The 12,623-nt window shown below is 35.4% G+C and overlaps 1 protein-coding gene across 1 annotated transcript in view; it reads right to left on the reverse strand.

Annotated features, from left to right (window-relative positions):
- Positions 1–12,623, reverse strand: part of NDFIP2 (Nedd4 family interacting protein 2) — a gene marked incomplete at its 5' end in the record, with an annotated part of 27,123 nt that overhangs the window by 10,386 nt on the left and 4,114 nt on the right. The window contains 2 exons of the mRNA XM_010174027.2: positions 7,756–7,843; positions 11,067–11,126. Of these exons, the coding sequence (XP_010172329.1) occupies positions 7,756–7,843; positions 11,067–11,126 (148 nt within the window). The remainder of the gene's footprint in view (positions 1–7,755; positions 7,844–11,066; positions 11,127–12,623) is intronic.

Raw genomic sequence — 12,623 nt, forward strand, 5'->3', positions numbered from 1 at the left:
CAAATCCTTAATGTATTAAATCTCCAAACTTATGAAAAAAACAAAACCCACATAAAATTCAGACATTAAATCACCGCAAACAAAAAAAGTCTGTCTTTTCAGTAGAAGTTTGAACACCTATAGCAAAATATTAGGAACAGAAAATTGGTCAATGGTTTTCTTAAATAAAAGTTAAATTGGGAGGATTATCTATAAACAGCCACTTTTTTTGTAATTTAAAACCTTGTTACAACTCCTCCAACAATCCGCATTAAGCGGCAATGGCTTGCCTACAAATGCAAAATTAGTTTGTAAACCTTCAGTGAGATTCCAAGAACTGTAAAGAAACTAAAGTTCCAGGAGAAGGTTTGGAAGACTTTACATCAACACAGACATTTTGTACAAGTGAGAAAACATCTTCTCGTGGACAGAGTCATAGGATACAGGTGGTGGCAATGAGAAAGCTTACTTTTACACTAATGAATAATCTTCAAAAAAAAACCCCACAAAAAAACAAAACAAAAAAACCCAAACCCCACCCACAACAACAAAAACCCATCAGAAAACACAACAAACAACTTTGAATAAAAGCTATCCAAATTGGTATACACAAGGAAGCAAAAGAGAGAGCATTTCTATTACAACACTGTGACCCTAACATTTACTTATCTTTCCAAAACAGAAGAAAAACAGTTACATTTGAGAAAGCTTAGATACATTGTTTTGAAAACAGGACATCCCTATTTCAAGCAAGCTCTTCAAATCCATCATCGTTTTAAGAGTAACAGATTTCAGAAGCTAGCTCTTCAACATGTCTGTTCCTGTCTCAGCCTAACAACTTACTGCTCTCTCCTTTCTCCCCACTGCTCAGGCTACAAAGGGTGACTTCGATCGTGGCTACAAAGAAAGGCATGCTAAAAAGGAGGCAAGATAGACATGCTTTTAATGGACTATGCAGACTGTTAGATGAATTCCCAGAATACTTAAAATTTTAATAGGCATTTATTAAAAAACCCAAGGATTTTTATAACACCTGAATTAATTTGTACATGCGTTATAAAAATCAGAGATTTCCCAATCAAAAATATAGGAGGGGGGGGGGAAAAAAATAGTTCTTATAATCAAAGTTGAACAGAGAGTCAATTTTACCCTCCTTTCAATTTGACCTAAAGCAACATTCAAAATAGAATCTACAGCCACTGAATGAGTATTAGGTAGATATTTAACACCGAGTTGTTTGCCCAACTCCTGAAAGAAAAGGCATCAGCATGTTCCAGTGTTCACAATAGCTTTTTTCCCTTTAACCAGTGTGCCGTTCCATCAAGTTATATAAGCAGACAATGCAAGCAGGAAAGAAAAGGCATAAACTATACAAAATTTGTAAGCTATGCAAGTTCATACATCCCCATAAAACTGAACTACATGCAGAAGAAAAATCTCACTATTTAAGTTGCTTCTGTAACCATCCACTAGAAAAATTCTGCAGTGAGGGCCTCATCAAAATTCCCTGTCTTCAGCAGTATTAGGAACTTATTACCTCCACCTCTGCAAAACCTAGGCAACATATTAGGGAGACTCTCCCAACGTTGCCTTGGTGCTTCATAATTTTAACAAATTTAAGAAAATAATAATCTATGTGTTTTCAATCTTTCCCACTTGCTTCTCTCTCGCCTCCCCAGTGTCCCATAGGTACACCTAAAATCATCTTCGTTGTCTCATGCTGGTTACAAAATGCATTATTTCCTTTCAGAAGTGCATCTCCAGCTTCTGAGTAGAGTGCAAAAAATGAGATTTTTATCTGTACTCCAATTGTTTTTCTCTTAGCCTCATCTCTCTATCTGTATTTTTTTGCACGATGTTTTTTTCCATGTATACCCTCTGCCAGTCATGCAAGTTGTCAGAGCTTTGTGGCCTGTGCTGCATCTGGTACGAGTTACTAACATTTTCTGTATAATTACTGCCTCATCTAATTATTGCAATAAAAGTTCTCCATAATTTTCATCCTTATAATGCCATAGAGAAGCCACAGCACATGTTTCTCCACCAAGCTAAGAGAGAAAATATAATGGTGATGGGAGAGACCAGTAAAAGGAAGCATCTACTATTTTCCCTAGATGTATCTACTTCCTTCTCCATCTACTAAATAGAGACAACTAAGTCATTGTATGAGCTTCTTGCTACAACAAATGCAGTCCTCCACTATTTGCCTGTATCCTCTCACTTTGCGAGGTCTAAATGACACTGCTCAGCAGTTAAAGAGATGACCTTATCCTTCATACCACTTCAGCTTCCCACGATATTCTCACAGAGACAATGTTCCTGATCTGACACTAATACAAGCTATCATAAAGAAGAAAGCCATTCCTAAAAATGTTAAGAGTTATTTCCTCATGACAACAAAACCCATAATGAAAATCAGATAAGAAGGTGATTTTTGTGAGGAGGAGGGTTGGACTGAAGGTCTTTTTTAATAAAAAGTCTTCTTGATATCCAATATAGCGCCCATAACAATTAATGTTGTACTTCTGTTTCTGTTTATGGCTTGCAATAAAACAATCCCAGCTGAAATACAAAGCACAGGATGTTCTAAATGTGGTAAAGGTCTTAAAATCAGACATGTAAAATAAGGCTATCCATCAGCTATTTTCACACCCAAAGCCCTCTTCTGAGGGGTAGTGGTCAGCAAAGGATTTTTTATGTCAAAAACTGAAGTTAGAAATCAAAAGTCTTTTATCTATCACCAATTCTAAAGAAGGTGGAGTAAAATAATACAACAAATTAACAAACAGGCTTGTATCCATTGCCATTCTTCATTCTCTGATAACTACAGTGGCAAGGCAAAGATGATGTATTAAGCTGTACTTTGTCATTATGAATTGATTAATCCATGCTTGCTTTTTGTCAGTGCTCATTAAGTTGCAAAGCAGTACTGACATATCCTTTCATTCTATTCTCACAATTTACAGTAAACAAAAGTTAGGTTTTCAAGTTACTAAGCAATCTTGTGCAAAGGTTTTGAGTTGCAACACATCAGAAGATGCAACAATAATGACAGGCATACTAGAACAAATCTGCTTTTTCCTCAATTGTTCTTGCACTTCACTTGCTGATCTTTTTTACTCAGCTTTCCACAGCTACACATTAATCACCTCAATCACCAGTCTTAAGTTTATATTAGGTATCATGAAAAGAAGCCAGCAAGACTGGTCTGAAGACCTGTGTAGGTTCCAAATACAAAAAGCAAACATGCTCAGTTACATTTTTTATTCCTGAATTTATTTGTCCAATGACTTACTATTTTAATATACAGCAAACACCCAAGAGCTTAAGGTTTCATACCTGGCCCAAGTTACTAAACACAGTGCAATAAATAATACTTGTCAGATCTTTACACACAACTAGGAATTATTCTTCCCATTCCTGCACAGAATTTATTCCATTCTTGAACGGGGACACATTTTTGCTCCTTCCTGAAGGGCTCACTTGAAGCCTGATGATGATCTCTACAAACATTTGACACCAACTTCAACAGACAATTTTAATTTTTATTTTTTTTCTACTCAGTGATGAATGTTCAAAAACTTCCCTAAGCAATTTTTCTACTGCTTCATTACCCTTCTTGGTAAATTTTTCTTAATGTCCAACTAGTAGGTTCCTCATTCTAATTATTATGTATTACATCCAACACATATGGAGAAACCCTGTAAGTCAAATTCTTTCTACATTAAGAAAGAGGCTAGGTGACTGTGCATGATGGTCAGCCAGGCTCCTCTAACAACCAGACAGGAATAAGGAGTCCGAAAACAGTTCCCTTATCTCTTTCCAACATTTGCAATTTCAGTCAAACTACTTCCCCTCAGCTTCTCCTGCATGACTAAGGGAAATCTGCATAACATTTGTGATGTGGACATACAGAAGTCAGGTTTCCTAAATTCACACAACAGAATCCTCCCACTGGAAATTTAGCCCATGCTTACCACTCCTGGGGAAGCATTCAACAGGAGGCTGCACTCACCCTGAGCTTGTGTTACAACTCTGCCCTCCAACTTGTGCCTGCTTGAAATCCCTAAAGCAGATATTCTAGCTTGTGAGTAGTTTATTGACTAATAAACATCTAATAGCTTTGAAAACTGAATGAACATGAGTTTACAGAATTTTGGTATGGTTATTACTGTTTCAATACAGCATCTGGGACAATACGTACACTTAAATTTCTCCACATCATGAGATTTTATTAGTGGTGTTCAAAAAGAACAAACCACATGTCTATATGAGAACTTAAATTTCAGCCATATGATCAAGCACTTTTCTTCATTTCATTCTCCTCATTAACCCATCTGTGAGGTTCAAATTAATATTCATTTTTCCTAGGTTGTCGAGACAACTCAAAACTCCCTTTCATGGTTTCAAAGAATCCAGATGAGTTTTGCAATTCCTTCTGAGGCCAACAAGTGAAAAGGCTGGTTGATAACTCTAAAGCACTCCTTAAATATAAGAGAAACCCATATAAGCTTTTTATTATTGCCTAAAACGACCTCCTTCACATAATGAACCAAGATGAGCCAATCAGACATGAATCAAATGACTTCCAATATGGGCAGATTAAGCGTGCAAACCAACTCCTTTGAGTAATGACAGTTACTTGTTCTATCACCATTACATCTGTGTTCAAAATGGAAAGAAATAGCTCAAATTCCTCTTTTGCCTTGTGCATACAAAAAAAAAAAAAGTTAAAAAATCTCTGTGGGAAACTTACCTATCAACAACTTCCTCTGGCATTCTGAAAAGTTTCTATTATGCTGTACAAGGCACAGTTGACTTAAAAATACATAACAGAAAAAAATACATTAAGTGGTCTGATAGCAAAATTTGCTGCATTTTGCATTCATAGCAAAATGAATACTTTCACTACTACTGAATATATTCACTAATATATTCATTTACCTCAAAATCAGAAACTTACAAACATTAGCCCTGATCATTAAAGAATTGATTCTTTGCTCATCAACATAATCACAGATTTCTTAAAACACCAATTTCTTAAGACACCAATTTCTTAAAACATACTTTATTTCTAATATGTGGTAAAATCATAAGTTGTCTTCCAAATTTTTCCGCTAAGTTTCTGAATCAAGTGCTAAAGCAAAAAAACCCGTACGTGCACGCAAAAGACTTTTATTCTTTTCAGTATATTGTCTCATTCTATTTAGTTATGCTAAACAGAAAAAGTTCTTTACAACTTAGATGGGAAACAGGTTTGTAAGTTGCATGCACCAAGCTCCTAAAATAAACAGAAAACCCAAACAAACAGATCTGGGCACTAGATGTCCTCAAGGCAGCAACTTCATGCAACCTGGGCAGCTGCCACTAGATGGTAGCGGCATATCACCAGCTGACTGTAATATGCAGGTAAGCTCCGTAAAAAGTTTATTACACTTCAGTTGAATAAAATTATATTTAAAAACGCTAAATTCACTGTTTTATAGTTAAAACAGAGTCAGCCCAACTCCCCTCCCCACAAGATCTTCCTACCAACTCTGTACACAACAGTGAAAGGAGGAGGTGGGAGAGCACATCTGGAACAAGCCATTGGTTCAGTGCTCCTCTCACTAAAGAACAGTTCCTGACACTGTTCTCCTGCATTTTAACTAAGTGAGGGAACTTATTCTAGGCTCTCTGTGATCTGACACCTCTACTTGCAGTGTTTAAACACATCCCACCCTGAAAAATAAAAAAAAAAAAATAAAAAAAAATAAAAAAAAAAAACACTAAAAGAGAGCCATACTGTAAATTTTATTTTAATTCATGCTGTCTTAAATCTACATATATCAACTTTATGGAAATTTCTTTCTTATTATTAGAAGGACAGGAATACAACACCCATTATTTATGATCTAACCTTATTAAACCTTATTAAACTCATTTTTCATTTAGTTCTCCAATTCACCTATGAAAAACTACTGAAAACATTACAAGTCTATAAATGCTTTGAGTTTTTGTGAATTCCTCATCCTATGAACACAAACAAGTGACCGCTATCAATTTCCATATGTAACCAGTATCCATAACAGCCAAGACAGATCCCAATTAAACACATGCTTCCATAAATATCTTACAATGTGTAAGCACTTATTTTATGCACTTCATTAATGGGTGAGCAAAGTTGTCAGTAAAACAGTCTCAGAATAATCAAGAAAAAATATTATTTATAGAGCATTTTTGTCAAATGCATAGAAGTAGTGTTCTGTGCAGTTAGTTTCAGCTAAACAGTTATTTGAAGAGAAAGTTGCCAGTTTATCCAACTAAATGTCTACATTCTTCAAGGTGGACACAAGGTTCTGGGCATGTAGTTTTGGCCAACTGCATGTGAGCATCAACGGAGCTTTTCTAGAGCCTTTGATTCCAGTTCAGCTTCTGCCTAGCAGGATTTTTACTACTGCTGTGCTCCTAGCTGCAAGCTAACAAATCTGTTTTCAGCTGTGATTTTAAGAACTTAAGACGTATTAGAGCCAATAATCCAATTGACCTCCAAGTGTAGTGCTAATGAAGGCCTGAACCAGGATTTAAAAGCAAGAACAAGTTCACACAGTACAGAATCTAAACAGGTTAAATACAAAAAGTTGTAGCACATAGGGAAGGGGGAAAAGGGAGAAAGAAAAACGATGCCATACCCTCCTTTGCACCCAAGAACTTAGACTCTTTCTAAGGTGCAACTACAGAAAGAGGTCACTACAAAACTCACTTTGTCACCCTATATGAGTATTTATATATTTGCTATGTGAAGTAGACACATGTATTTTTATCCCAAGATGCAAACACCACATTGTCCTAATATATCATACAGCAACATGAAAAAAACTTCTGTGAAAGTTCTGTAACAGCATCTGTAACAGTTAAATAAAGAGACTGTGAAAGACATTAAAGAAAAAGGAACTAAGATGAGAATTAAGGTTGAAACACAAAGGAGATTTCAGAGGATAATCAATCAGCTTTCACACTGATGAATGTTAAAAAGAACAGCTACATCCCCAACTCCAAGCTTCCACCCAGGTTGCCGAACTCATTTATTTCAGAAAAGGAAAACATCCTCAGAAATTAGAAGGAAATATGCAATTGAAGAAAATTAACAGAAGCGGTTACTTTCTAGAAGTAACTTACTGTGACTAAATTAACTTTGCTCATTGCGGTACCTAAGGTACAAGACAAGCACAGTGCGCACACCAGTACGTGAAGACGTGCTATAGTAGGGCTGGTTGCAATCAGACGTGACCTGAAGACAGTACATTTCTATGTGCTATTGGTTAGTCCAACCTGAAAATAAGCATGGTTGGATTTGTTCCAAAAATCCACCCACAGCTATTTAATTCACTATGCTAATATCAGCAACTTTTATACGGCACATCATCTCTCTCTCAATTTATTTCCTACTTAACAATCAATTCCCAGATTTCTGCGATCCAGCCTTTAATTGAAGTTGGTAGTCCAACTAGAGGATGACAAAATTTCCCAATTCATAGGTAACAATGCAGCCTTGCTACATCTCAAAACATTTATTATGATTTTGCTTTGTCCCCTTATCTGTGACAGATGCCAAAGAAAAAACCTGAAATATATTTGCTACATCTGGAACAGGAAGTGTTTGTATCTGTGTACAGGTAAAAAAATCCATTCATTACAGTACATTAATGCAGTTTATCACAGCTATCTTTTATATTCCATAGAAAAAAGGCACAATTAAGATATACCTCAGTAGGTCTGGGATACAAGATAACTTACTGAAAAATGCCAACATGAAGATGCCATCATTGCCCACTCTAAGCTGATCTGCATCACTGAAATCATCCCGTGGTGGATACTCTTCTTCCTGGATTTACAGGTTAGTGATAATTTAGTGAAATGTTTATTTTAGAGTAACTATCTGTAGGATTAAAGTATTAATTATGTTTCTAAAGCTAAAAGAAAATTGACATTTCTGTAACACATCCACATCAAGGAAGTTTAAAAGAAAAATATTTCATATCTATAAAACAAGTCTTATTTGTTGTTTATATTGACAGAGTCCAAATTTTCTCTAAAAGTTTCCGTGGAAGATACGTACATACTTCCTATTCATCTTAATGAAGCTAGAAATTATTTCAGATGAGTACTTTGACAATCAAAACCAACAGAAATATATATATATATTTTTTTATTTTTTTTTTACTGTTATTATCTTGATATAAAGCCAAGCTATTAAATATTTTCTGGAAAAGTCATTATATAGTATGTTCTATTTTTTACCTGCCATAAAGGTCTTTTAATGCTTCCCAAAACACAGAATAAAGTTTCAGAATAAGGTTAGTATCTTAACATAAATCGTTGATGCAACAGCACTGCACTAACCAATTTGACTACCCTAGAAGCCCCTACAAAACACAGGCAAAGCAAAGAAAATCTCTGGGACACTAGAGGGCGCGAGCATATTAAAAGTGTTTAAAAGCCTTCTAATCTGAAAAAGCACAGTACTTTAAGTCAAACAAAAGCAGAGATGTCAGTCACAGCAATCCCAAGATTTCTCCCTTCGTGTCAAAATACCAGCTCTTAAAACACAGAAAGTGTAAGTTTGTTTTGTTTCTCAGTTCTTGATTTTCAACAGACCTTGGCAAATCGTATGTATGCAGTTCTGTGCACAAGTAAAACGTTGCTGCAGCTGTAGACTGGGAAAGGTAAAAGTTTTAATGATGACAGCACTTACTAAAGAGAGCCCAATGAAAACCACTTAAACACATCATTTTTATACTTAAATGAATAACATCAAAACAATGTAGGATGATACAAACTAAATAATGCTGTCAGCAGCAGCAGTAACACAGTCTAGACATAAGCATTAGTAACATTCTTTTCCTGTTTTTTCTTCAGTTAATCATAATATATTAGAATTCAGATAAGAAATGACCTATTAAAAATATGAAATCAAGGAAGATTAGTTCAAGTGAGATTTACTTGGCTGTTTCACTCACAGCAAACACTACTGAAATAATGTATTTCTGATTTCAACATACCATTCAGTTGCTGTACCAAATGTTACTTTGTGTAGTAATCTTGTAACCAAGAGGTCATTAAACAATCACAGTGATCTGAAGCTCCGTTATGTGACTGACATGTTCACCTTTGTCAACCCAGCAAAATCATTTACCAGGGTATAGCGATTATGGTTAAAAATGTGCTAGAACAAACTGTACCAACCCAAGGCAGCCAGCGTTACCCTTCCTAACACAGCCATGAAATTCCAGCTGTGCTATTTCATTTCAGATTAATTAACCAGGACTCTGTATCAGATAAATTACTTCAGAAACTATGCTATTCACACAGACAATACTACGGAAAGCACAAAAAGCTAGCTGAACAACAACCTTAAGGGGCTATAATTCAACTCCACATAATTTCAGATGTCCCTAAATGGTCATCTTAAGTGACTATGAAAGCATTAGTTTATTTAGCTCAACTTTGCTGCAGCTACCAGATTGATGGGGGGGAAGAGAAGGAAGGGTTGAAAATACATTTAACAAAGCACTACATTTGCATGTGCTTATCACTGAAAATAATGCCACAAAAGTTCCTTTTTCAAGACAGGAAAACAAAAAAATAGTTCCAATTTTAATTTCACAAGGTCTATAAAACCCCATATAAAATAGTTTTTGGACTTTTTTTTTAACTGTCTGCTAGCTACTATACTTCATACTGGCATTTCCAAATCAACTAGTAAATGATGCTCCATGCAAAATGTTGCTTCAGAAAAATAAAATTTTGCTCAACTAAAATAACAAGCTTAACAGGTTTCTTTATATGCAGAGGCTTCTTTAAGGTTTACACGTGTAAGAAACACAGGTCAATATATAACCCAGGGACACGAGAGCAGACATTTGCAAGTAGGCACTGTTGCAATAAGTGTGAACAAGTTCTAATTTATCACACTCCATGTCAAAAGGGGATTATATTAAACCAAGCTCTATTCACTGTCTACAAAAGTTGGAATATGAAAATTATCAGAATGTTTAAGAAATGAAAGAGTTTCCTGCATTTAAATCACTTTCACCCTGTATCTACATCATTTAGTTTTATGTGGTTTTATGATCAGTCCTGCAGATGTAAGACACTAACTGGCCATGGCTCAAGTGTCACTAACATTGACTGTCTTTCACAGTGCTCTCGTTTCATCTAGTTGGTGTCAACTGCCCCAGTCTTCCTCAAAATATGATTGTTTGCCACCATTCACTGAGGAATGAAAAGAGACAATGCAGAATGACTGTCCTCTTTGCCAATGCTTATAACTAAACAAAAGTTCATAGCAATACTTCTGTTAGATATTGACATTTTTATTAATGAGAATAATTATATATTTTATTTATATACTTATTTTTTCTTTTAATAAGAAGAATCTCACATAACACACACAAATCCATAATATAAATAATACTGTTTCAGTATCTCATATTGATTTTTGACAAATTTAGCCAAGTTAAGGATCATGGATAAGATTTCTTGTTTGCTAAATATGCTGAGATCTGTAAAAACAGAAACTTACTGTTCCTATGACCAAAGAAACAACTAAGCAGCAAAATATATTATCAACATAAATGGCACGTCACACAGTAATTTCTCTAAGCAAAGTGACATCAAATGATACACAGCATCTATTCAAGTCGAACTTATTAACGTCTCTGAAACTGCAATGCTATCTGTAGTATTTTGCAAAAACAGGACTGTTTCCCCCCTCCCCAGTGCTTTAATACTTCTTTCAAACTGAAACCCAGCATGCCATACAGTGAGACAACTACCTTTAATCAAGTAAAGAACCTGAGTTTTCAGGAACTCCTTAGATAACTAAACTGATATATTCTTCTCAATGCAGTGGATTTACAGAGGAAAAATTTCTGAGGAAAAGGTCAAATTACTTAATAAAACCCATAAATGATACCTTTAGCATACAAAACAACACAGAGAAGTTAATGGTAGGGGGAAAAAAGGCACAGTAAACCCCAGAAGCATTTGTTTGCCTGCAGGAAAATTCATAGTTAAAGTCTAAACTAGAGAGAACTATACCATACCTCTGGACGACTGAGGAATATTTCATCAAACAGACTCCTAGACTCCCTAAACTGGGTGTGCTAAGCATGTAAAAACAGAAAAACGTAAGACAAGTGCAACTGAAAAGCATTAAGTAAAAGCCATTCATTGCAACATACAAACAAGTCATTTAACTGCTAGCAATATTTTTGCCCATTTAAATTAACCTTTCAAAACTGACCTTGAGAATTTGAAAAGGAAAACATCAAAAGCCAGAGTAACTAATGCTATCACGACTGATGAAGTAGGGCTGCTACAATTTATTTGATACATTGGGTGATCTGTGGACGCAGGGTCTATGATGAAGTCTTTAAATACACTAATGTCCTTTGTAAGATTGTTGCCTCATTCAGGAAAAAAAAAGGGATGCAAGTTGTTTAGTGAATGTGCAGCCTTTTTATACCATTTTCCTCTCTTCTGCCCAATGAGTAGGTTTGTGGCCTCCTCCACTGCACACTTTGGACTATACTATTAAACAATTATCAGCTTCTTGTGTCACTGAAGTTAACACAAGGACATTTAACTTTTCCCAAGTGTTCACGTTATTGTATCAAAGAGGCAATATATCCTCATTTTACAGGGAAAAAAACAGAGAGAGACTATAGCAGAGTTCACATTCATAAGAGCACTAATTTCATAAGGCTGAGAAGAAAACCTGAAAAAACTGTTATATTGTTTGTGTAAGTTTTGCAAAGCATGTAATATACAAGTTAGATACTGTTGGCTGCTGTTACTGCTTGTGATCTCCAAGACAGTGAAAGTGAGAAAATAATTAACCATATAGAGCAGTGCAAAGTTTAAGTCACTTATCTGTTCTTCCATGGGTATTCCAAGTTAAGGATCAAAATCCTTTCCTGAAGATGACAAACCACCACTCTCACCATAATATGACCTTTTTTTCATATTCCAGTCATCTGCCAGATTAAGACAGTCTTGTTACACAGTCTTAGTCCACTCTGGTATAAGTCCATCAGAGGTATTAAATAAGGCAGGAATTTCGTGGCAGTATCACATGGTAAGGTAATTAAAATAGCAGTAATTAAAACTGTGCTGGCACATAATTTTAATATAATCTACAAAATTGAAACTCAACTTCAGCACTGCCTACTTTTTCCCCAAATCTTAACTTTGCAACTGCAGTACTGTTTCTTTAACATAGCTTGTGTATGTGCATGCATGTGCTTTAAAAAAAAAATTAAAAAAAAAAAATCAAAAAAAGGAAATTGAGCAGAAATTCTATCAAATTTGTGATTATTAGCAGTCAGCAGGACTGTGGCTAAGTACACTGAGTAGACTTCTGATACTAACTTAGTACTGTTGTAAGTCTACAACTTTTTAGCCAGCCTCTGCTTTGGGGGAAATGATGGTGTGTTCCTACTGATTTTTCATAAGTAAGTCAAATTCTTGTGGTGTCAGCACCCAGCTCTTGAAGGTCAAGTTCTACTTGTATGCTTTGGAAATGCAAACTATGTAAAAGTTTATCTATCACTTTGTCGCCATATCATACTCTCCTACCTCTTAACTCCAGATTCCTTCTC

This window comes from Antrostomus carolinensis, unplaced genomic scaffold (assembly GCF_000700745.2).
Source record: "Antrostomus carolinensis isolate BGI_N321 unplaced genomic scaffold, ASM70074v2 scaffold15740, whole genome shotgun sequence".
Classification (NCBI taxonomy): Eukaryota; Metazoa; Chordata; class Aves; order Caprimulgiformes; family Caprimulgidae; genus Antrostomus; species Antrostomus carolinensis.